At 44.6% G+C, this 27,247-nt stretch overlaps 1 protein-coding gene across 3 annotated transcripts in view; it reads right to left on the bottom strand.

Annotated features, from left to right (window-relative positions):
• LOC147708585 (zinc finger protein 212-like) overlaps positions 1–27,247 on the bottom strand; it is a 152,011-nt gene that overhangs the window by 75,099 nt on the left and 49,665 nt on the right. For 2 of the 3 annotated variants that reach the window (XM_086927259.1, XM_086927260.1), the window contains exons 5-7: positions 18,666–18,779; positions 16,180–16,293; positions 2,602–2,712 (exon numbers count right to left, since the gene is read on the bottom strand). In XM_086927259.1, the coding sequence (XP_086783385.1) occupies positions 2,602–2,712; positions 16,180–16,293; positions 18,666–18,779 (339 nt within the window). The remainder of the gene's footprint in view (positions 1–2,601; positions 2,713–16,179; positions 16,294–18,665; positions 18,780–27,247) is intronic. The other variant, XM_086927261.1, reaches the window with a different exon arrangement.

The raw sequence follows: 27,247 nt of genomic DNA, 5'->3' as shown, positions 1-27,247 counted from the left end.
ACCTAAAAAGGGGCTGCCCACTGAAATTCAGAGTGGATTGGACAGCCTAGTAGGATTAGACACCAAACCCTGCAAAGAAATACATGGCCACATATGGCACTACTACAGAGAGAAACAGGAAAAGGACAGGGAAAAACAGGAGCAAGACCAATGAGACACTGCTAAGCTGGTCCTACACAAATTGAAAAAGATTGCCGTTGAAGAAGCCGCATTGGCCACAATCGTGCAGATGGCACCAGTCTTGAAGGAAACTCTACCTCAAAACCCCAGAGGATTTCCAGCCAGTCCTTACAGCAGAGGTCAGGGAGGTTGGTAGCAGCCAGACCTCAGAGAATGTTTCTATTGCCACAGAATGGGCCACATGGCCGACCAATACCGGTTAAAGGCGTATCATGAACAACGGCTGATAAGCCTAGGCCAGTCCCCTCAAAATTCCCATCCACAAAATCAAGCCCAGATCAACCCGAATGCACCTTACATTCAGCCAAGGCAAATTCACTTAGCGACCACGGTAACAAGGACCAGGTTGGCCGAACATGTGGCCGCAGCAGACAGGGAACCCAGCTCAACAGGGGCCGCAACGAAGGAAGGGAGCAATAACTGTCTGGGAAGCCAATACTTTCGAACCAGCACAAAACTCAAATACGCAGTAGATTCAAACTCCCCAATGCAGAACATACACTTCATGCACACCTCAATAAATATTTCAGGTTAAAGACTAGTAAGACAACATTAGGAATTTCAAGTCTTTACTTGCGTTCGGGAAACTCAGGACTACTGTATGTTGTGTCGATTCGGAATTAGCACTGGAGTCCACCATTCGGGTACCTGCAGAAGCCTCTGCTCCACTATGCTGCTGATCTCCCAAAGCAGTATTGGCTGGCCACGCCCCGGGAGAGGGCAGTCTAATGATGGGGGCAAGGCCGCTGCCCAACCAGTGTAAACAAACAGGCACCCAAGTCCTCTCATCCAAGTCCAGTTAGGACAGCCTCCTATTACGAAATCAAAGTGACTCCATTAAACTTCCCTTATGGCATGGAGTCCTGACCGCCTTCAACTGCCTCCAGGCAAATGGAGGCCCCTTTTTTGGTTCCTAAATGAGGCCATGATCCAGTATCACGAGCCAAAGATCCCACACGCTTGGGATAATGGTGCCTCTTGTAAAACTCCAACAATTCACGTGAACTCCAACCCGGCGTCTTGCAGCACCGATTACAGACTTGAAACCGAATGGATTAACTTATTCGATACCCGAGACTTTCACGTTCTTAACCCGACTGATGCTCCCTGAGGAAGGGCTATGTTAAGCCCGAAATGCATTGGAGCTGATATAAATGTTGGGTCATTTTGAAATGAAGTACTCGAAAAAATGAAATGATTGAAAAATTTCACAAATGAAAATTGGAGAATAAAAACAAAATTCTATTTTGAAAACTCATTGAACTGTGGAGTCCTTATGTGAAGGAACCTTGTTTGAGTGCCATAGGGGATGCAACCGATGGCTCATTGGGACTACTAGGGAGAATCATAGTGTACACTGCGAGCCGGAGCTAGTGTATCAGACACGTGACCTCAGAGCACGGTGCAAGTATTAACAAACACCAAATTGCAATCCACACCACCTGGCGCAGACATAGCTCAAAAGACATCGCCTGCATCAATAAAATTACCTCTGCATATATTAAGGAAGGTAGGAGGCTAGAAGACAAACTACGCCCATAACAGGGAGCTAAATAGACAAGATCACCCGCTAACTGAAACCTCCCTTCCCATTGAGGAGAGAGGGGAAAAGACGATGACTCATGAGTAAAAGAACCAGGAGACCTACGATTAACCATTCACCACTGAATTTCTAAATGATTATCACAATTGGGGCCACCTTCCAGTACCCCACTAAAATTGCGCATATATAAAAAAAAAAAGAGAGCATGGAAAGGCCTGTGAAACCCTGCATCCTAGTATGAATGGCGGTGCCTGCTAGGCACCGCCACCATATTGATGCCCAAGTCCGCCCGGCTGGCAATTGGAACTATTGCCGACTGGCGGAAAAGCGGTGGACGCACTTGGCGTCTGCCGCAATAGCCTTGCCATTGTAATATGGCAGGGGGTAAATCAGGTTGGGATGGCGGGAAGACCACCACCACAGGGCCGGCAGGGGCGATCCGCTCGCCATCCTAATCACCCCCTAAATATTTACAAAACGGAAAATGATACAATACAATTAAACACCATCATAAAAACTAAAATAAGGTGAACATATTTTTTAACTTCCAAATTATAGTAAGAAAAAAAAATGTACCTTGATTTTTTGGATTATACTATCTTTATAATTATGCTATTTTGACCACAATATCAACGTCAGATTATATTTTTGGTTCAATATTTTGATGGAAAACCTGTGATATTAGCTAACTTGTATGATACTCTTGCATTTTATGACATTTGTCTAGATTGGCATACTGTATATGTGAGAAACAGCCTAACAGTAAATTTAGCAAGCTGTAAACAATGATACAATGTCGCAAATGGGTATTTTATTTTTGTCATATTTTATACATTTTAAAATATAACAAACAACCTGAATCTAAATTAGTAATTTACCTGTGTTGGGGTCGGTGATGGTTTCTCTGACTTCTTCACCAAGATGATCAATGAAAATGGAAACTGGCTCTTCTTTTCTCAAACACATGCCAGTATTTTTGAGTGAAAAATCTTTGATAAAAATAAAACGTTATTTCAGGGAGTAATTTTTTTTACAAATTTACTGCAATGCTTTAATGTTCAACTTCATTCACAAGAGTAGACTGGGTATTAAAATTAACCTTTTTGCTAGTGTCTTTTCAATTTCTAGCATGTGAGAGCAGCCTGATGTAGAGATATTTTTATATCTAGTAAATTCAGGGTATAAAAATAGTAAGAAAATACGATTGGTTATTTCAATTGCTGGTGAGACCCTTGTGCAATCTTGAATCACAGGCTTGAATCCTCAGAAAACAGCTTAAAACTCAGAGGGCTACTTTGCATGCTATTAGTGTGGGTCAGATATTTGTATGTTAAGTACGATAGCTCAGTGAGTTAATGATTTTGTTGGAAAGACTCTTGTGTGACCTGCAGGCCACAAATCACAATCCCGGTAAAATAGTTCAGGGACTTTTGCCTCCACTGCAAAAAGCTACTTGTAGTCTGCTCAGCATAAGTTTGGATCTTTGAAGGTTTTAACTCATTCTTTCAAAAGGATACCATTGGCAGTTAAGAAACGTTTCTATTTATTAAAATAGCTACGCACAACAGGCATACCTAACAGTCCTATATGGTAAACACAGACCTACATGTCTTACAGTGATCTGGTAAAGAAAGTACAACCTCTTCAGATTGTATGTTTTTAGATAGTAAGACGTATCTGACCTTCATCCAGTCCTCACCAAAGCCCTACGAGTAGAACTCATGATACAAATACCATACAGAAGTTTCACTAACTTATTGAACAAAAACAGTCAACACTCACAATCATTGTGTGAAAAAGTGCACTCTAAGTTTCAGTAATATGCAAATTCTCTTTTAGCAGCGATAACGTGAAGTTAAAAATACCTGTGAGAAACACAGAGTTTTGGGCATTGTTGTGGTGTGGTACGGTCCCACTTATTGCCCCAAGTAAACTACAACGAAGGGTGTATGATGGAGGAATCGCAGTACCAGATATTCGTGGTTATTATTGGGCAGCCGAGCTGGTGAACGTGAATGGATGGGTATTCGAGGACAGGAATGACCCAGCGTATAGGGTGGACACACGGACTATGGGTGAGAGAGATCCACAGGCTGTAATTTACACTAGGCAAGTAGGTAGAACCTTCCGCCACATATTACTTCAGTCATTAGGTCTTGGGTTGCGGCGACAAGGTACTTGGGATGGGAAAGTTCACAGAAATTACACCTCTATGGGCAGGCGATTCTCTGAAGGAAATAAGCAACCTAAGGGGGTTCACCAAATGGGAACTACTGGGGCTGGAGACACTGGGAGACATTTGGAGGGGGTGGGCGTATATCACATTTGCTGACCTGGAAGGGGAATATGATATGGGGAAGGGAGAATGGCTTAAATATATTAAGTTAGGGCAAGCCCTACGCAGATATCGCAGAGAGGGGAAGATTCTGACTGTGGTCTCTCCGTTAGAGGAAAGGATATTGACAGAGCCACTGCAGAAAAAAAACATCTCCCTGATCTACAAGAAGATAAGCAACAACTCCCCAGACCCAGGGGGCTCCCTCCGAACAACTTGGGCAAGGGATGTGGGTCCTTTTGAAGAAGAGGAATGGGTGGAGGTGCTCCATGGCCCGAGAGAAGTTCCGATACGAGCAAGATTCGGGCTAATACAGCTTAAAATATTGCATAGGGTGTATTACCCTAGATCAGTGCTCCACCGACTGGGGCGCAGTGAAAGTACGCAGTGTCATAGGGGTTGCAAATCCGAGGAGTCCTCTTACCATTAATTGTTGGATTGCCCAATCCTATAAGAATATTGGCGAAGGGCGGAGCCGGGCCAGCGGCCAAGATGGCCGCACCGAGTCCCGGCTCCGCCGACCTTCTCCCCTCACCGCCTGCTCCGCTTGTTTGCCCCGTGAGAGTGCGGAGCTTCCGTGCGTCGGAAGGGACGCCGAGATGAGGCGTCCGACTCCGGCGAAATTCCTGGCTCCGGGGACGAAGATATGCTTCTCAGCGCAGGGCGGCCTGCCCGATGCCGGCGACCGGGACCTCGCCTTTTGCTGCACCCGACCGCCAACGCAACAACAACGGACACATGGACCTGTGGGGCGCCGGTCTCCCGTCTGGGAGCCCGAAACTACCCTCGACACCGCCGAAGCCCTCTACAGGTGCAATGCACAATCCTCCTGTGCCGCCTGCTTCTCCCCCCCCCCTTACTCTTTCCCCCCCCAGCGATCTTTTGTTGGCTGCCGGACTCTGGGAACTGCTCCTTGTCTATCTGGAGTATGTTGCATGCCTGCATATTGAACTGCCGTTTTATCTCCAGCTCATTGGCGCCGGCGAGGGCACGATGCTAATGTGTCTTTTTGGGCTGGGGGGGCCTGCAAACAATACTCAGTGGTGGGGAGAAGGGCACCCTGTGTTACTTTATTGCTGATGCACAGGCGATTCGCCATCTTGATCGGGAGGGGACTGGAGACTCTTAAGCCTGCCTGTACTGCGCCGTGGCGCTGCTTGTTGGAACAGTGGCGACCTGATGGATTACACCTTGTGGCGGCGGCCCGGTGTACTAGATGCTGGGGAATGGCGACTGTATATCCCCAAGGGGCCGTGGACCTACGTTCTGGTGATGGAGGGAAGTAGTCCTGATTACTATTGAGACGATGTTTCATTGTGGCCGTCGCCAGCTTTGCCCGTCACTTTCTCTGTGGTAAATGTTACTGCTATCACGGCGGGGCTGCGGCTCGACATGGAGGTGGCTTACTGATGGCGACACTGCGGACTTGCTCCCTTGGGAGACTTTCTGGTGTCTCACGGCGGATCGACTACAGGACAGCAGACCCCGTGGACTACGATCGGTGGTGGCTGATTGATTTTTCATGTGACTTTGAAGAGGTTTTGGTTATTCCTGGACTGCCATGACTGCTCCATTTTGTGATTTTTAACCCGGTCCGGCATTTTGGGGCGGGTGGGACCTGTACCATTGATCCTGTTTGCCCGTGGGAGTCGAGTGCGCTCAGGGCGCCATCTCTGCTGCTGGGGGTGCACTATGCCCCCCCGTGGGACTTGGACTGCGTAGCTATCGATACATCCTGTTTAAGTGGGTGCTCCTAATATTGTGTATTTGCTCTCTGAATAATTTCAATGGTGGGTGAAAGAGGGGGGGAGGTTGGGGTTCCCGCATTGGGAGTCTCCCTCATGTTTCCTTCCCTATCGTGGGCTGTTGGTTACTTACTTCCTTTTGCTTTTATCTCCTTATTTCTCTTATCTATATTTCGGGTTCACAATGGGCGACAGGCACGCTGCTGGGGGGGTAGGCCGTAGCCGCATGCAGGGGTGCAGTGTGGGGGGATGGGGGAGGGGTGTTGTTGTTTTCTTTTTTCTTTGTCTCTATGGCCTTCTTATTTCTTTTGTTATTGGCTACATCTATTTTCTCCTTTTCTTTTATTCGGGATCTTTGTGGTGGTAGTCCTTTGCACACTTGTCTTACTTCGATTAATAAGGGGGATTTAGATTGCTTTGCTATCGCGATCGGGAACTTGTTGGCGAGCGGACTGCTTGTATTTTGACTATCCTGGTGCTGAGTTGAATCATTACGTCCCACTGACAGTACTCCTGGACAATGATCATCCTGCCTCTTGAGCTTCCCCTGATTTGCTTTGTTCTACATATACTGCCACAGCTCCTGCCCCTTCCACTTTATTTTAAAATTAAACCTTCTTTAATCCTGTTGTTTTCCAATAAAATTGCTCTCCTGGGTTGCAACCGAGCACTTGCGGAACGGAGCCCTGCACTGCCATGGTCTAATTGCTTTGCTCTGTTTGAACCTGTTCCGATGGCTGATTATGATGTTCTGCATTGTATTGATTGTAAATGATCTCACTTCTAATAAAGGTTTTCAAAAAAAAAAAAAAAGAATACTGGCGAAAAATTGACGCAGCAATGATGGAGGTGGTGGGTATAGAAGTTCCACTGGAACCCAAATGGTTCATCCTGACAACAACCGTGAATTATGATTGGCCAAGCCATGTACGGAAATGGTTGACATTAGCGGCCGTAGTAGCTAAGTGGAATGTAGCAAGGAAATGGGGAGCAACAGAAATGACAACTGTGGAGGAGTGGGAAAACTATCTTGATTGGTGTTGGAGGCGGATGCTACAATATACAAAAGCAGAGGGTTCCCTAAGAAGGGAGAGAAAATCTGTGGGGCCTGGCAAACATATAAAGGACTATAATGGGATACCTTGATGCAAGGGTTGAAATTGTTAAGATTGTAGCCAATTGTATAAAATATATGACTCGGAACTGATGAAAAAAAGGATGATACACTATTATTGCTTTTTGTATGTACTGATTTTGTTTACGTCTTAATAAAAATATTGATTAAAAAAAAATCCTGTGAGGGCCTTCAGTCTCACATTCTGGCGCCTCCCACTTACAAAACTGCTTTTGTGTGGGGATGTTACAGGGTGTTTGTTTATGAACAGTTTTGTTTATGTACAGTTGCAACACTGGGGATGGACGTATGAAATTGAGCTTGGCCAATTTAAAATCCTAATTCTTGTCTTTTTCAGCCATTTAGTTGCAGAGTTACTTGAGTGTTTTGGAACATTGTCCAGTTCTGGCTTTGTTTTTGTTGTCAGACAAGTGGTCTCCCATTAACTTAAAGCTGCACTGGTACAGAGACAAATAAATCCAGCAAATACAGGCACAAAATCATGGCGGACTCAGTGTTTGTGAGATGTCCTAGTCTGTAGCTGCAAAGCAACCCCAAAACATCACTCCTCACCACCATGTTTAATGGTTGGTATTATGTTCTTGTGGGGGCTTGCAATGTTTGATTTCCGCAAAGCATGCTATTGTGCATTGCAGTCAAACAACTCCACTTTGGTTTAATCAGTACGGAGTGTATTTTTACTGAAGCCTTGTGGTTAATTCCTGTGCTATTCTGAAAAGCTAAGATGTGCATCAATGTTTTTTTTTAAAGAAGGTTTTTTATTCTGGCTACCATTAATTCCATGGAAGCCATACGTGTTCAGAGGTTTTCTAATGTTGAATCATGAGCTCTCTTTTTTAGCACACGTTAAGACATATGTAGATGTGGCTTGGGGTTCTTTGGTACCATACTGGCTGATCTTACATACCTTGCGAAAGTCAAAAACACCTTAACCCCTTGGGCGCGGCCGCGATTCTGCGCCTGTGCTGCGTTCTCCGTAGTGGGCGGGTTCATGACGGCTCCCAGCCATCATCAGCACACGCCAACCGTAATGCATGACGGCTGGGGGCCGTCATCAGCATCGAAGGGGATAAAATTGAATTTACCTCCTCGAAACATGTTAAGTAATACCCAGAGTGTGCTTATCTTTGCTTCTCTAGAGTCATCCTTGTTGCTTTTACAATCCTATCTCTAGAATGGTTTTAGGTACTCTGTTATTTTCAGACTAGCCCCTGCTATAGAAATGCTTTCTAGTGGACACTAAAGAGCAATATTGAGGTTGCTATGAGATTAAGTTCTTAGAGCATATGTGGAGTGATAAGTAAAACACAATGTGTTAGATAAACATGGGTGCACCCAAAAGAATCATCTAGAATAAAGTTCTGGGTTTTTTCAGTTAAAAGTTGGCTCATGCTGAAAAAAACTAATAATGTGATGGCCATGGATTTCATATCACATTCTCATAATTGTGGACACCACGGGCAGTCTGCTCTTGCAGGGTGAAAACTTGAAAGCCGAGATATAATTTATGGTGACCAGGGAGCTTTGGGAGTGGCCACTGAAACGAATCAAACATAGATCTAAACGAGAATATACATTTTACCCAAATATTGTCACCTTCCTTGGATAGAATGCTTGGTCTCCACACTCCAAGTCTCTTTAATATGCCTGCTAGACTGAAAGGGTCAAGGAGTACCTGAAAGATGTGTTTGTCATAAACAGGTGTAGAATGACCTTTTCCCAAATCTCGCAGACTGTACAACGTTACTAAAAAACAGAATTCGGAACAATGTACGCCTCTGTTTTGCCAAGAATTTAAAACATTTTTTGTAAAACTTTTTATTAGCAAACAAACATCAGCATTTCAATCACATTGCGGAGGAAGTAGCAAATCAGGCTTCACGGGAACAACAGGCAATATACGCATTACAGAGTATCCCTCTGAAGGTCTACGTGAGGGAGAATCCTCGTTGCCGAAGGCGAGGGGTGGTTAACATATATCCCTCCGAGAGGAATTCCACAAGTCCCATACACGGGTCAATTTCTTGGGACATCCACGGGCTACATACACCGTTTTTTCTCGGAAAATTACCCAATCCAAGTCTTTCTCCCAATTTCCCACCGTAGGAGGGAGTAGCACTCCCCATCGCTGAGCAATATTTCTCTTGGCGAGCATGAGCCCCAAAGTGACCCATTATGTTGTGCAGACATTTATATCTGTTGGTTCCCAGATATTTAATAAGCACCTATGGGCTTCCATACGGAGACGTACGGAAAGAACAGTGTTAATAATATTGTGTATGTTACGACAATAGGGTTGAATATGTTCGCAATCCCAAATTATGTACATGAAGGTACCCAACTGACCACATTCTTGTCTACAGTCCCCCCCATCTACTCTCCCCATCCGCACCAGTTGGGGCCCAGTCACATAAACCCTGTGGCGGATTTTTAGTTGGACAAGCCGGAGACGAGCTGGTATTGCCACTACTCTGGGTGAGGAAACAGCCTCCTGCCATTCCTCATCATCCATCTCTATGCCGTCTTTAGTCCATTTCTCTCGAAGGGCTTGAAGAGGATCTGGCATGTTGTTGACCAGCTTTTTATATATCAATGAAATGGTTCTATCAGGGATATGACCATCTAGTACTCTATCTTCTAGCGGAGAGGATTCAGGTGGTGTGGTCCCACGTTTCAGATGTGCGCATAAGGCGTGCCTAACCTGTGTATAGCGGAAGAGTTCCGAGTCGGCTAACTCGAATTGCTGTTGCAGTGTGGCAAATGATTTAATATCTGACTTTTCCCACAGATCACCTATACGGGAAAGGCCTATGAGATCCCACTTGTCAAACCCTTTGCTCTTCCACAAACTACCCAGCTGTTCAGAGTCCCATCGTGTTGTTGCGAGTGTAAGCCTGCACCCCCAACCAAGGCATATAGTGGCAGTGTGCCAGACATGTACCGCATGTTTGGTGGGGCCTGTGAGTTTAAAATGCCGGGGCTTAGAATAGACGGCTTTACTGAGGTTTCCCCCGAGAGGAGCCAACTATCCATTCTGTAACCCGGGTCCCCAGGTTGGGCGTAGGTGCAATGATTGATGGAGGCCAAGTGGGCCGCTCAATAGTACTTTCTGATGTCAGGAAGGCTGATGCCTCCATCATACCAATTCAGGGAAAGCTTACTGAGAGCGATACGCCGCTTGCCATTCCATAACAGGTCTCTCCTGGAGGCCTTCCTCTTCCCTGAAATAGGACGCAGGTTTTGGGTCTAGAGAATTCTGCAGGACAGATAAAAACCGGGGTAGAGACATCATTTAAAAAAGGGCTGCCTTTCCCAGTAGGGAAACGGGGAGTGACTTCCATCTGTCAATTTCCTTTCACAGCCTGAGCAAGGGGGTGTGGAGGTTATGGGCATAGCGAAGGGAGGGGTCCAAGGAAAGAAAAATTCCCAGGAATTTGAAGCCCTCAGTGCGTACCTGTATGGGACACCCCCACGGTGGGATCGGCAGCGCCCCTGCCACTACAAACAATAGGGATATACTCCAGTTGATAGAATATCAGGAGAATCTGCCAAAGATCGTGAGGATGTCTAAGACCACAATCAAGGACCGCCTTGGATAGGTCAGATAAAGGAGGATATCGTCAGCGTAAAGGGAGATACGGTCCTCCCATTCCGGAGACCAGTGCATACCCCAAATCATCGGGTCTCTGCGTATCCAGGCTGCCAGTGGCTCCAACTCAAACCCAACTAAAAGGTGGCCAATTTTTTATTATTAACTACTACTTGGGCTAGAGGCTTGGAATATAATAGTTGCACTCATTGTATATATTTTCTCCAACACCACCCACAAATACAGCCATTCAATGGTGTAAAATGCCATGGCGGCATCTAGGGAGACTATGACAGCCGGTTCCAGGATAGGGGCCGCCCTGCCCAACACGCCATGCACCCTGCACAAGTTAAGCGCAGTGTTACGATGCAGAATAAAACCAGATTGGTCCGGATGACTAGGGTCTTGATCACTGTTAGAAGTCGATTGGCCAAGAATTTCGCCAGAATCTTGGGCTCTGCGTTCAATAGGGAAATGGGCCTGTATGACCAGCAATCAGTTTTAGGTTTCCCCTCCTTATGAATTGTGACAATGGTGGCCGTCCTTTGATCTAGAGGCAGGAACTCCTTGTCCCTAGATTCCTCGTACATAGTCCTTAGATATGGGGCCAATCTATCTGTTTTAAGTTTATAGAGTTTGATCGGCAACCCATTAGGGCTAGAGGCCTTGCCCGATGTGAGGGATCTAATTGCTGTTGCTATTTCGTCGTTGGATATATTACTATCCAAGAAATCATGGTCGTCCACTGACAGCTTGGGCAGTGTTATGTCAGCTAACATTTGATAGGAGTCTTCTTTAGAATAGGAAGCAGCTGAAGAGTAAACAGCATCAAAATGGGCCGCAAACAGGTCACAATGTCTTGAGGATCCGTAAGGGGCCTACCCCCTTGCCCATGGAGCTCAGGCACTAGCCGGCTTGCCCATTCCTTCTTATCCAACCATGCTAATAGTTTCCCAACTTTGTCGCCACCTCATACAACCATCCCTGCGCTGCTCTCCCCAGGGCTTTAGCCTGATCAGTCGCCAACGCACTATTTGAGTTGGAGATGGTGATGGTGAAGGTGAAGTCTGTCGGGTGTGATATCTGATTGCAAGTCAGATTCTAACTGGCTAATCTCTGTCTCTATGGCCTCTAACTCCCTCTGGTGCTCCTTCTTCTTCCCCGAGATCAAAGAGAGGGCCTGACTCCGAATCACTGTCTTGAAGGCCTCCCACAGTGTCTGCGGGGATTCTACTGAGCCTTCATTATCAATAAAATAGTTGTCCATGGCCACAAGGAGTTCCTTACGAATATTGTGATCCGGAAGGTACCACAGGTTAATGGGTCCCACCTGTTTATAGTTAAAAACCACATGAAGCCAAACTGGCGAATGATCAGAAATGCCTCTAGCGAGGTGTTTAATCTCCAGAACGTGGGCAATTTGAGATGCGGGATCAAAAAATAATCAATTCGGGATAGGCTTCCATGCGCCCCGGAATGGAAAGTGTGCTGCAGTGTGTTTGGGTGAAAGGCCTGCCAACCGTCCACCAGCCCCATAGTCTCGAGGAATTCGGGTAGCCAACCAGAGGAGTGAACAATCCCACGAAGGGGATGACGATCTAGTGTACCTGAAACAACTGAATTTAAGACTCTCCCTAATAGTAAGAGACCCTCTGGGATGTCTAACAATAGTGTTCCTAGGTCTCTAAAGGTGACGGCTTGGAGGTCCTGGGGTACATAAACCGACAAAAGTGTAATTGGGTGTCCCTCCCATGTGCCCAAGACCCCAATATATTGCCCTCTGTCGTCCGTCCAGGCCGTCTGCACTACAAGGGGGAAGGATTTCTTTATCCTAATACCAACCCCCCAGGAACCCGTGGTGAACCCTGCATGCACCAACATTACATAACCAACTTTGTGCAACGCCAATAAGATGAGTTTCCTGAAGTAGGATAAAGTCAGGGGCCTGGCGCTTTATGTATTGGAGGACAACGCTATGTTTTATCTCCTCCCCCAGCCCATTGACATTCCAGCTTAACAATTTAATCCCACCGTCCGAACGTGCATCCATAAAAAATAAAAAAATTCTCCATATCCTTTATGCAAAGTGCAGTACATGTTTCTACTTCCCCTACTAGAATTGCAATAGAAGTCGCTGATGCAATAAATGCCACAAAAACACAACAAAACACCCTCTCCCAACAACCCCTCACCCCGCTGCCCTGCACTCTGGGCCTAAAACTGCCCATCGAAAACTTGCAGAGTGCCTGTCACGCCTGGAAAAAGTTCAAGATAGAAGAAAAAAAAGTGGGGAAATTAAAGCGCTCCACTTCCCATCCCCAGTCAGGTCAAATGTACAACCCTATAAAAGTAAATACCCCAGGTCCAAATGAGTCCACGATCCCCTATAAAACGGAACAAGAAACCCCCCTCACAGGCCCAACCCACTACAGGCCCCATTTACTCAGTTCAAAGTCCGCTGCCACCAGGTCTATGTCTCAGGCCGGACAACAGTCCGCACACTCTCTGCCACCGTGATCGTTCGGGCTCCTCGTTCCGCGACGTTCAATCCATTCTGCTGCTTCAGGATGTTCAAAGAACAACGCTTTCCCCTCCGCCTCAATCCGAAGACACGGCGGGAACAACATTGAGTATTTCAGATCTCGCTCTCTGAGGTCGCGTTTCACTGATAGGAATGACCTCCTCTGCCATTGTACCCTCTGAGAGAAGTCTGTGAAAAAGGAAATTTCTGCGTTTTCATACCGGAGGGGTTCCCCCGCCCTAGAGTTCTAGAGGATAACGTCCCTGTCACTGTAGTTCACGACCCTAGCCAGCATGGGCCGCGGGGGAGCGCCCAGTTTGGGACGGCCACCCGGGACCCTGTGGGCACGTTCGATGACGAAGAATTTGCTGAGGCCTTTGGGCTGCAGATGTTTAAGAATGAGGTCTTCAACAAAGAGATCAGGGGATTGCCCCTCCGATTTTTCCGGAACACCCAGGATGCGGAGGTTGTTGCGTCGCAGACGGCCCTCATAGTCGTCCAGCTTGAGGTCGGTAAGCTTGTGAAAGTCTTGGAGCTCGCAGATTTCACCCTGAAGCTGCGCAACATCACCGCCAAGACTAGTGGTGGTGATTTCTACTTGCTTGACCTTCTCGTTCAGTTTTGCCAGGTCAGCCCTGATGAGGTTCACGCCAATCGCCATTGTGTCCAGAGAGGTCTTGACACCGTTAATGGCTTCCATAACGTCCTTCAGTGACATCTCCTGTTCCTCATCACCCAAGCCTCCATGGGCGGCATCTCTGGACAACCAGTTCTGTTGCACTTTTTTGGAAACGGTATAGTGGTCCAGTTTGTTGGTTTGAGTTGTCTTCAACCCACGAGCTCCTGTGTTTTTATTGCGGTCCATTGTGCCACCTAATGTCCACTCCCAGCTGGTCCAAAGGCACCCAGGCCGATTGGCCACACCACCACTTACTTCACGCTGAGGGTTGTCGGGCTGATGAAGTTGCCAATGCGCAATTGCGGGTATTGGATGAGCCCACTCTAGGTCAGTCTCCTGCTGGGGGGGGATGTCTGCCCCAGCGCCGGTCGTAAGGGCGACGCTGGTGCCAGGTACTGCCCTGGTCAAATCGGGCCATTATGTTGGTAATGTTTCCTGTGTCAAGCTGCAGGCTCTCCTGCTTCTCTGGTGGTGGACTCTTTCTTGGCTCCAGTTAAAATGTAGGAGGCCTATTGACCCAACTCCTCACCCCCTGTAATACCGGGGCACAGCAGGGCACTGTGCCAGCGTAGCAAAGGGTCCCCGGGATCAGCGCTCGGCTGGCGAGGCTTCCGACTATAGTGTGCAATATGGGGAGGAGGTCAGGGCACAAAAGGGCTCAGAAGCGCAGTATCGCCCTTTGCAGTTCTTTATGCGTGAGTCCGGCGCGAACCGCGGAACTCTCCCACCTCACCGGGCTCATACAATGGGTTGTCGTCTGCTGCTGGGTCGACCGGGTCCCAGTCTCTAAGCAGGGAAGTATCCTCCTATGTCGGCGGTGGCGCTCACTGGGCGCGGCGCCACTGCGCGAAGGCATCCGTCCGTCCGGGTGCGCTCCGTACGTAGGCCTCACCTCTTCGATGGCCGTATCTCCGGTCTCCCGCATCGGAGGCGAACAGGGGTGGGCGAGTTCTCGACCGCTACCGTTCCGACATGCGTGACTGCAGTCAGACGGGTTGGATCAGTGAACAGGATAGACGTGGGGAAGGGGCAGGTTGCGGAGCTAAGTTTTACGCGGCCATCTTGACTCGATGCCTGGCCACGGCCCCGCCAAGACAATTTTTGATTGCTGGCTTTCTGTTCCCTCTCAAGCACTAAGTGCTAGAAAATCGATGTTCTGATTCTGTCAGACAACATCGCTGATGATCCAAAATCTCTTGTTGTTGATGATCTACACACACACATACAACTTTACTCTAGACCTCAAACAATATTTCCTCCAGAATATGTTATTTCTTTCATCCATAATATTGGAGAGGAAAGTATCCAGCAAGAGTCTATTAACAGTATATTATCTGCTGTGAGAGAATACAAAAATATGTCTAATAATAAAAGGCCCTTTAAACCTAGGTCAACTTGTGACCAAATTTTCATCAGCTCAAACATTACTTTTATTGGTAGGTGGACGGGTGAAATTCAGACCCTTTCAGCCACCGAAACCTATACTTTGTTGCAAAGGAATTACTCATTTATGCACAGTACTCAAACTCAGAAGAGTTGTAATATGATGTGAAAATTGTGTATCAGGGTGGGAAGATAGTATTAACCAACTAAATGCTATGCATGCTATATAGCTTCAAATGCAGGAAGGCTGTGTCATTACCTACTGGAACTGGATCCTGTGGCCTACACATTACGCAGTAAACAGATTGACAGGAATAAGACTTCTCACGTATTCACTATCTCCATGACAATTCTAAATAATTTAAACTACGAAATCTACCTCTGCATTTTTTCAAGGGCAACATTTATGTCCTGCTGACAGATCTCTTCATTACCTTCATGCCGCACTGGCCCTTATATTCTCCATTGACAAAGCCAGGACATTTAGAAGCTCTCCACAAATTTTCATCACATATCAGTCAGTTAACTTTTAAGTACGACAGCCTCTAAAACTTCCACAAAAAATACACAGTTTATTCATCGATTATAATAAAGCCTAAAGTGAACAAAATAATCTATCTCCCATTCAATACAGGCTTTTTCCATTAAAGTTAATGCTGAAGCTTTGCTTTTTACATCCCACTAGGAAAAGCAGCTCCTACAAGTAATGGAAGGCCACACGTTTTGGAGACCCCCCAAAGGCAAATGTTTCATGTTTTACTTGAGGGGATTTTAAACCTTATGTTTTCGCCTTTTGGAATAATTTATTTGGGCAAATTATACTTTCTCTGAACAGGAAAGCAGAGTTCTTCAATCTCAATCTCAATTTCCAGTTTACATCATTCCTCATATTAAGTGTGTGCATGGTTAATTAAGGCTACAAATAATTTTAACTGTGCTGGCATCAAGGACTGGGAGAAATGATTTTGCTTCACTGCAACCCAGCTGTATGAAACATATTTTTTTCTCTTTGGGAGAGAACAATATATCCTTTACTGGAAGAATTGTTATCAACATTTTAGCAGGATACCTGGGCCGAGATAACCATTTCTTTCCTTTCCTTCAGGATCCTCTGCATGTATTAGATGCGGTTGTTCCTCTCGATTTTTCCTGAATAACGCATCAGAGTTGTTAACTGTATCACCTGTGGGAAAAAAGACAGGAATCTATTCAATTTCTTAGATGTTTTTCTCTTTCGTCCTATTCATCCATATTTAATTTTTTGTCCACATATCTCTAGGTTCCTAATTGTATACTTTCTGTATACCAGTTTGTGTCTGAACCAATTCAAATAGTTTTATATTTGGTCCACAAGATAGCAGCCACAATGTATACCCTAAAGCACATATAATATTAAGACTTACTAAGAAAGTAGCTGATTTCTTTACGTTTCTTCCAACTGCCCCAACCCAACTCTAAGTTATTAAGGAATCAACCTTGATACAATAATACTGACATAGATGCAGTGGATATATCCTGGTGAGGCATCTCTATATGGCACTACCTTTTTCTGACATGATTTACCTTTTACTGTTTTTTTTAAATGGCCAAATGTACAGTGTGCTGCTACTATATTGTTCTGCACAGCTACATGCGGATTGGATGTCAGAGTCATGTAGAATGTTAGAAAAATCTAATTCAACCCAAATATAAGCAAACAGCATCAACAACCTTTTCAGGAAAACTATTTATGATTGGATCGTCCAAAAAGTCCAACCACCTTCACAAGGTCATGAACACTAGAAAGTAGTACAGAGTAGTATACTGTGGTGGGCAATACAACCTAGCTGGCTGAACAGTTCCTAAAATCTCTGAATGTTAAAAAATGATAGAAAATACTTGCTAACGTGAAAGGTTTTGCATTGTTAATTGAAGAATATGAAAAAGAAATTGTCAGGTTAAAATCCAGTGACATACAGAAAGGAAATGCACTCTGTATTACAATAAAAGTAGCAATATATTTTAAATTCACTTCTAGTCGAAATATTAAATATTTACGGTTATTGTTCTAATGAGACGTATCGGTGAGGTGTAGAAATCACAGTCAGTGACGATCTGCTGGGTATCATGGCTGTCTGGGAATATGGCAAGTGGTGTAGGCAGACTGCACCCATGTCCTCAAGATACAGACCCAGGGCGGGAGAAGGCAGGTGAGACTGCAATCTGCCACTCCGCAGCCTCACTCAGGTCACTGGAGACCCAGATAGGGAAATACAAGGGAACCATGCACTTCCCCTTATGACATAGCAACAGTGGAAAACATCACGTCAATGTTTAACCGGATTCAGAGAAAGGTATTCTGTCCTACATGACAGCCACTCATAGTCTTGAAGTTATAGATATTCCTCCTATTATACTGCACTGTACGTTCTATATTATCAATATAAATATTGGGACAGGGATTGGGAAAGGGTCTACTGCCAACCAGAGAGGTATTTTCCATTTAAACTGAAAGACGTATACCATATGTGTTAATGTGGCCAGCAAGACCTATGCAGATGATTTGGCGGTAGCATAATTCACTGTAAATCAGGAGGGATATGACGAATAATCGTAGGATGACAATTTGCCTGCAAGTTAAGGGGATCAATATTCAATGGTTAGGGAAAGTCAGGCAGTAAAAAATCAGCCCTGTATGGCTGAAAGTGGAGTTTATTCACCTTTCGTTTACCACGAATAAAGATAGAATCAAACACATTCATCTCATCCTCCAATAGTTGTGCTTCCTAGATGTAGCACACTCTTCTGCTACTCAGCTCTGGCTGGGTGGGGCATGCATGTTTCACAAGCTGTAGCACTGGCCTCTCCTGCATGTAGCAAGTAACTAGCAGGAACTATCCAGTAACTAGAATTCACTTAACCGTGCTGTACAAGGTCTTCTTCAGAAAGCAAGCCCTCTAAAAGCAAGTAATGTAGTTGGCCACAAATAGTCATGAGTCTCACTCACTAATGTTTTCTCCTCTGAGAATATCTCTTGATATATTTCTAGTTTTTTCCCTTTCATCTGTATTCTTCCCCAGTGTATCTCTATATGGAGTGGTGTGAAGTATGACAAAGGTTTGTAAGACGAAACTGAAGAAAAACAACACTGACATTGAAAATAAAGTACATGACTGACAAAGGCGAAAGGACAATACAAAAATTGAAGCAGACATATGTTGTGAACGAAGAGAAAAGAAGCTTAAAGATTTTAGAATCTTAAGTGTATTGGCAGAATAAGGAACTTTTAAAATTTTAGCTGCCAAAATAAATTACAAAATTAGGAAAACCAAGTGATGACTTTTTAACAGAAATTATGCACAAAGGAGTTTGTAGAAAAAAGCTAAATATTTAGGTAATCAGACTCAAAATTAAATAACATCTTTAAATGCAAGTAATTGAATATAGCAAGAAAAGTGAAAAATGCAACATAGGAAATATGTAACGTCACAAAGCTAGGACTAAGTCTGAGCTAAAAGCAGAGTGATGTTTGATAGTGTTTAGTACAAGACAGATAGGAGGTCCTTCCTTCCTCACCCATGTTGAAACAATCATTTCTTTCCGTTCCATCAGAGTCCTCTGCATTGATCAGATGTGCATGTTTCTCTCTATGTATCTGGAAGAGCAAATCAGGGCTGGCCACAGTCTCACCTGTGAAATGATGACAGCATCCAGAATAAATCTACTGACATTCAATGAATTTCATTTGTTTAAAATTCTACTGCAAACTCCTGTTGTCCTCCAATTCGGAGTCCTTCTGCCAGAAAATCTGCAAATAGTGTATAAAAGATCCCCGTTGGCTTTATTTTCTTTTTTCTAAAATGTATATCCTGTTCTGGAGACCTGATCATTACATCCACCACCCATCAGGCCTGGTCAATTTTCACCCAGTTTAGAGTCTAAGGGCCAAGTTCACAAATTGTATTTGGTAGCACCTAAATGATCAAACCTAAATTATCACTACAGTAGTACTAATCACATCGTATAAAATATAATTTACATCTTGCCAAAGAACTCTGCCTCAGCCTTTCCTACCTTTTCTGTGCAGAAATCTCAACCGATGTAGATATGTGCTTTAGCAGTAAATATGAGAGAGACCAGAAGAGTGGAGAGGCAATGGGGAATATTTACTACTAAATGGGAGACATTTAGGGAAATTTGAGGATGTGTTTAAAGAGGGATATGTTAATACACCCCCTCACAAACAGTAATACGATTGCTAATCATAGACCACTTCTAAACTTAAAACCGCCTTACATGTGGCAAAACATTCTCAAATGTACTCCAGCACAGCCTTACTGTACGGCAAGCACCGCACATGGCCAACACTGGTACTGCAACACACTCCCATAGAAATTAATGGAAGGCATGGAAATAAAATATCCCCCACGCGGATTAATGTTAAATAAATGAAATTGCTTTGACGATTAAATCATTAAACACGTTACTTTTAAATAGTATTTTAAAATGTTTTAGCAACCGTAAATAAAAAGTATGTTAAACTTTAAATAGAAATTACAAATTACTTAAATTAAATAAACACTGTTTAGCAAAATGTATTAAATATTAAATACATATTAAGCACGTTAGTGAGTGTGGGTAATTTTAAATAGTAGTATGTTAATAATACCTATATTAAATCAATATACAATTATAATATGCATTAAAGTATTTTTCATTTTATCTAAAGAATACAAAACAAATTTTTCCGTAAATTTTCTCAAAGGGAGATCTCAGCTAAAGTGGCAAGATCTCCACCAAAAAGTGCAAAGTTACAAGTAGTACCTTTCCACTTTCAAATTCTGTTGTCAATCAATCAATCAGAGGATTTATAAAGCGTGCCACTCACCCGTGAGGGTCTCAAGGCGCTGAAGGTTGGGGGGGAAGGGGGTGCAGCTCCAGTTCAGTAGAAGAACCAGGTTCTTCCTGAAGGTGTGGAACGTGGGGGAGCGTCTGATGTTCACTGGGAGCTCATACCAGGCTTTGGCTGCGACGTAGGGAAAGCTGTGGATACGGGGGATCTCTGTGAGGGCGAAGTCCGCGGAGCAAAGGTTCCTCTTGGGTACGTGGAAGGAGACCCACTCGTTGAGGTATTTGGGTCCGATGTTGTGGTGGGATTTGTAGGCGTGGGTGAGCAGTTTGAAGGTAACTCTCTTCTCGATGGGGAGCCAGTGGAGGTTACGTAGGTGTTGGGTCGTGTACGTGCCCTGGGGTTCCAAGGACGAGTCTGGCTGTGGCTTTCTGAATGGTCTGTAGTCTGTGTAGGAGATTTCTGTTGATTCCGGCGTAGAGGGCGTTGCCGTAGTCCAATCTGCTGGTAATGAGTGCGTGGGCGACGGTTTTTCTGCATTCCGGGGGTAACCATTTGAAGGTATTGCAGAGGATCCGAATGCAGTTGAAGCTTGTGGAGGCGATGGAGTTGATCTGGCGGGTCATGGTGAGGGAGGAGTCGAGGATGATGCTGAGGTTCCGTGCGTGGTCTGTCTGGGTGGGTGGACTCCCGAGAGTGGAGGGCCACCAGCTTTTGTCCCAGGCGGAGGTGGAGGGTCCGAGGATGAGGACTTCGGTCTTCTCCGAGTTGAGCTGTAGGAGGTTAACCCCTGATTTGAGATGAGTGGAGACACGCAAATCTACACCAAAGTGTATATCTACACTGGGAAATGGGGATTAGCAAATGGAGAATTCACCTAGTTGTAGGACTAAATAGTATACACAAGTAAATAAACATGTCTATGTTTACCTTTGTGAACTGGGCTCTAAGTGTTTAGATTTATAGAGGCGTGGTTGGTCATTATAGAAGGTGTTGGCAGAGAAGTATACAAGCTTCCTCTTTTAGTTTCCCTCATGTACAGATTTCTGCTTCTGCTTCTTAAGTTGGATTTTCTATTTTATGCTGAGTTTCATGAGCTTTGATATATCAGCTAGTGGCTCCTCCGTGACACACACATCTGCCCACTGATTTAGCTGTGTGCTTTGCTGAACTTAACTGTCACATTGCGTTTATGCCATAAAGAGATGGCAGAGAGGAGGATGAGGCAAGACTGGGGCCCTTGTTTTGAACAAATGGTAGAGAAGACTGACCGCTTTGCAAGGCACTAGGCTATCATTGGTGAAGTAGGTGAAGAGGCAATGGGGTCTAGGGCTGTAAAAGGCATACTGTATCACAATTATCACTGTCTTACGTTACAAAAGAGACGTAGGGCCTCATTTTCTATTCTAGCATTAGGGCTGAAGGCATCGTTTCCGCAAAGAAGAGGAACAACATGTGGGAGCTCAATTTTTTCCGGAAGGTAAAGGAAGCCTGTTTCAAGATTGGAGTGATGGCCAGGTATGGTGGGGAAGGGGTGAAGGAGGCAGAGGAGACAGGCTGCTATTCGGGCTGCAATTATCATTAGTGCAGCCGGTGCAGTTGCTTTGAGGCCCAGACGTGTGATGGACTCCTCAACGATGGAGAGCGGTATTTTTGTTTCTTAGGGGGTCTCCTGTGCTGTGAAGCTGAAAGAGGGACTGAGAGTGTTTTTGTTCAATTTCTGTTTCATTTGGTATATTTGCTATTTTATAAGTCTCACATTTAGAGTGGATTATGAGGTACAGGAAAAGTACCCCTGAAATGAACTCCTAAACCCTACCCCATCATCATTACTGCCACTACTGGTAAACATTTTTGCCATAATATTTTGAAGGGGGCTCGCAACTTCAAAACACTTTGTTTAGGGGAACTCAGAGCAATGTTTGAAGATCTCTGATGTGGAGACTGATATCTGTGCAAACAGGGTCAAATAAAATCCACTTTTGATAACAGAAACCTGGCCTAAGTCCACGAAGTGACAGAAATGGTTAAAAAAACGCAGTGGGGCGGAAAAAGCTTCAGCATCAAATGGTTTAGGTATTCAAGTTCTTCTTCAATAGCCATTTCCATACTTTTGGGTACAGATGAATCTTTATTTTAGAACATAGCTGAGCCATTGATTAGTCTATATCTATGACAAGTTTGTGCCACAACTTTGAGAGAAAAAGTGCTATTATTGCAACACAGAGGTTTCTCGTGGCTAAAGTGATGTTGCTGGTCAAATTGGCTTCCAATGATGGCAGATGTTTACTCAGCATGAGGCAGTGCATTGAGCTTATTCAATAAGTAAGGTCTATTTCCATGAAGGAATTTCTGCATGAGTAACAAAACAAGAAAACCTATTATGAAAAGAATTTGTAGTCATAATACAGTTCGATTTAGGAGCTCCATATACTGCCCTAACAGCATAGCTTTACATACAGTGTCCAAGATCGTGGAGTATACTGTGCTAATGTATGGTCCTTTGCATTAAGGATAAAGGTAGGAAGATATTCAGGTGCACAGGACAGTTACAGAGAACACAGATGGAACCCAGAGTAAGAAATCAGGCTAGCCATGAGAAAAAAAAAACCTAAATGCTCTACAGGACCAGTGTGAGAGGCAGGGGCGGCTCCCTCATTATGGCGGTGGAGCGTCACCCCGCCTGCTGTGAGCGCCGCAGGCACACTCATTGTTAAAATGATATTAAATACCATTTTATTAAATTGTCCAAGGCTCAGCGCGTTAGCAGGGCTGATCAGTGTGATTGCACTAGTAATGCAGCCCCCTGTCAGTACGCTGGCAGCCTACAACTGACCAACCTCACATGCGTACTTCAAAGCCTGCAATCCTAAGGCTGAGAAAATGCTGAGGGATTGCAGCCGCGGGCCCACAGCATGAAAGGGAGCGCTGGGTTAGCCTGCTCCAGCCAATCCTGGAGCTGCGGGCTGGTTTCACGCTCTAGAACGGACGTCCTTCCCTTTCCGCCCGAGCCATGGAGAGCGCCGGGAGGAAGGAGACTGCATCCAGAGCCTGGGGCAGCGAGGACACAGAAAAGAGCGTTGGGCGGCAGGTACGTTCTTTGAATTTTATTTATTATTAATATTGTTGTCTGTTTCCCCCCCAGTTGTCAGTCCCACCCCGTCACTCCACCCCCACACCAGCCGCTACTGGTTAGAGGCTCAACCCCATAAAGCAACTGGAAGAATCCTTAATAACAAGCTGAGCAGGAAAGTTTTCAGAAGCAGGTGGCTAAGGGAATGCAAGATCTGCCTTTGAATTACTGATGGTGGCACGTAATCCAATGCTGAGGAAAATATGAACAGGAGAATTTAATGTGAACAGGATCTCCCCAAACCCATCCTGCAAATCTAGAAGGCTTCCTGCATACCAAAATAATGGTGCAACAGATCAACGGTGGACCTTGGCCACATATGATGGTGGCGGTGATCTGGATTGTATACAATCAATTGTGAGGCTATTTACTCAAACTGAGGGCGCTGGACGTATGTGTCCCCAAAGGTAGTTTTTTTGAGTAATGAAGGGAACCTTTATGGCATCGTATGGTGACACAGTATTTCTAAAGGAGAAAATGAAATGGCAAAAGTTAAAAATGTCAAAACAAAGAAGAATCTTTCCTTCTTACAGACTGGCAGTAATATAATTGAGGATAGAACCAGGAAAAGACTAATATGAAATATCAGTTCTTACAAAAGGATATATACAGTATCCTTGGAATCCTTTAAGACCTTGCGCAAAAATCTTATAAGTTAGAGATGAAAATTTTAACAATGGAGTCTATACATAAATAGGACAAAGACAAAAAAAGCCCACTGCTTTGCAAAACACAGACCTTGCAGGACAAACCAGATAGGTGCAATGTGTTCCATTTCGACATGATGCAATACTTTTGAGTAGTAAGTGTGGAGAACAAGGTTAAATAGGTCAGGAATAGCAGGTAGAAATGTGAATCCGGATCAAGAAGGGTAACTGATTCATGTTATAAAGACAATGCGGATTGAACTATAAGGAGGTAGGAGCTTAGCAGATAAGGAAGGGATAATCCTGCCATTTAAAACATGGCCGGCAATGAGGGTGGCATGTTGCACGTTTGCAGTCCTGGAAATGTGATTTAAGTGGATGAAAGCAAACTTCTACTTTGTCTAGGGCCATATGTAAGAAAGGACTGCACCATTTCTGTGTCAATGGGAAAATATGTTTGTATATATGGCCCTAAATCGGAAAACATCAGGCTTCTCAAAATTGCCAGGTGCAGTATCAAACTTGGGATACTACTCCAGGCTACTGGTAATGAGGGCCTATGCATCAGTCACAAGCGAGGGTACAGTTTCACAATCCATGTTGGCCAGAATAAAGCTGAAAAAGAATTTGTCAATAAAGTGAAGAAAAACATGAGTCGTCCTTGAGGGGAAGACTGCTTTTATGCTCTGTTTCTCATTTTTTTTATATACAGGACCAGTTGAAAAAACATATATCCCCACCTAAATACAATACCTTTGCACTCTCTAACCCCGAAACCCACATGGCACACAAATTAATTCAGCTGCAGCCTACAGGTTTTGGGCACAGGGTTAGCCTTCGGCCATGCTTTGTATCGCATAACTTTCCCTGCAGTACATATTAAGCATGTTCTTAGGACAATATTTATTGTTTTTTCAATGTCACCTGTATAAATGTCAATAGAAAAGCAACCAGTGGATTCACCGATAACTTGGCACCAAGCTGCACATGGTATATGATCACAGGTACTTACGGCTACATGCTAGACAATCGCCTGCGCATCGTGAAAAAATACTATGCTGAATGGTAACGATTACATAACACAGTGCAAGGAGATTTCTGAACCTTGCAAGTATTAGCAGAAACAAACATCTTTACTGAACTACGGAGTATGTGATAATAATATTAAAAAAATGTACCTACTATAATGCACTGCTGGAAGGACTGGTGTTAAACTTTTAAAAAGAATTCCTCAACAAAATCCCCCCTTGATAAATTTGCATCCAATTTTCCAAGATTAGATGCAGCTGGACATATTTAGCTTTAAGTAGTTTTATTATATATGGACATATTGCAAGTAGTCGAATTTTCTTTCTTGTTTATGGCTGCATGCAATATCTGAATGCACCAGATTCAACTAAACTGAGGACAGAAAATGACCCTGGATAAGCCCTGAGCATAGCAGACACTGGTACCAGTGAAGTGTTAAGTAAGAGTCTGTGGTTTATGGGATGGATGTTTATCCCATCTCATCTAGAGTCTGGCAGAAACAGTGAAATGTGGTTTTTGTTTGTGGTTTGTGAACGAATCGCTGAGTTTACAGTCGTAGGCCATATTTACCCATTCTTTCCTTTTCAATGGGAATTGCAAGCCAGCTATAGGTTTGAGTGCGCCCACCTTGCCCCTACATTGCACAAAGAAACGTTTATCACAACAGGATTGCAACACTAATTTGCATTCTGAAAACCAGGAAATGGCTGCCAATTACAACTGTCCCTTTTCATAGAAGGACACCCTTTTTAGGTTGGGCCTATAGCAAAGCGCATGCATTGCTTGCTCGACATTTAGTAAGGGGCTTCAGCTCGTGTGTGTGTTTTTCAGGCTAATGGGCTTTGTGTGCGTCTTTCAAATAAAGACAGCACTCAATTGGGCAAAGGCAGGTGCATGCACGGCCTATTGGTGTCAGTTACCCGCACAGGCCACATCTGTTTTCAATTATCGTGCCCAGACACGGGTGCAATAATTGAAAACAGATCGCTCGCTGTGACGCGCGCGCACCATTCGCAGGCTTGTTTTCTGAAGGTTTCTCAGGTCTCTGCATCCCCTCCCACAAAACCTCTTCTCCACCTCCAACATCCCTCCCAGATTGCCGCTTACTGCCACCACCACCCTACCGAGGTCTCCACTTGTCTGTACCCATCACCCCTCCTAGGTCGGCGCTTGTTTCAATTTATTTTTACTGTTTTCAGCATGGTACTGTTGCACCATTCCCCATCCCACTCCGTGTTTTGGAATATATAAACAACATAAAACTGAAGACGGGCAACTGTGAATAAAGAGGATGTTATTCACCTACAAGTGCTTAGTGGCATACGGGCAATTCGAGCTTCGCTCTTGTTGCCTATTTCATATCACTCTTAACCCCTTGTTAAAAAAACATCTTGCTATTCATAGTTACCTATAGCGATGATTCTATATGTCTTCTGTCTTTTATTAATCGCCTCTCAACAGCTACCTTGTGTGATCTCCCAGGACTCCCCTGAGCCCAGCTCGTTTTAATATCCGGATGACTCCCTGGCAAAGTTCATCAGAGGACTTTTGCTAAGGCGATGACATGCAGTTAAGTTTGAAAATCGGAGACCATGCTTTTCCTACCGAGCAATTGCCAAACCTTTCTTCCCCGCAAGCGCCCAGAAACACATGCCTAGTTAGCGTGCACACCAAGCCGGCACAGGACTGCACGGGGGCTTTCTGGTTTAGCAGATAAAATCTGGAACTCATTGCCTCTCCAACTTTTCACCACCTCCAGCTTGCCTCCTGCACAGCACTTCCACATGTATTTGCGCTTGAAGGTCTGCTGTCTTTTGTAAGACTCCGTCTACGCATGCGCAAGGATTCCCGAAGGGAATACTGTCTCATATATAGCAAGGAGAGAATATTTCTGGAAATCCTCACAAATCATCTTGTGCTGTGCTGGATTAGTTCATCCAGCACACCACAAAATAAACTCAGGTCTCATCTAACCGTTTGTGCCCAAAAAAGCCCCGCTGTGCAAGGTTCTGTAGGCTACAAATACAGGACGGGCTGATATTGTCTCAAATCACACATGGGGTTAGTGTTGTTATATATTCGGCAACTGTAGACGCACAGCCACTTTCACAAAAATACATTACATTTAAGCTAGAAGTGACATAGCTTTGAACTGACTCTATATCTGTTTAGGGACTCTCACACAATCCTGATTTTAGCAAACCATTAAGGATGCTGGAAATGTAGGTGTAGGCTGTATTTACCATATACATATACATATACATATCTATATATATATATATATCTCACATGGCCTCGTGACACCTCCTACTGCTTTGTGAAATAAAGACGAGTGCAGACCTCCAATGAAGCAACTATATTTGATTTATTTCAGTTTCTTGCCTTGACGCGTTTCGGCCGTGCAAGCAGCCTTGATCACATGACGGCGCTTAGCAAATCACCCCACTTTTTAAAGTGCTAGTGCATGTCTAACTTCAATGAACATAGACAAAATACTCGG

This window comes from Lissotriton vulgaris, chromosome 6 (assembly GCF_964263255.1).
Source record: "Lissotriton vulgaris chromosome 6, aLisVul1.2, whole genome shotgun sequence".
Taxonomy (NCBI): Eukaryota; Metazoa; Chordata; class Amphibia; order Caudata; family Salamandridae; genus Lissotriton; species Lissotriton vulgaris.
The sequence above is the reverse complement of the archived record's forward strand: the minus strand, read 5'-3'. Positions and strand labels throughout refer to the sequence as shown.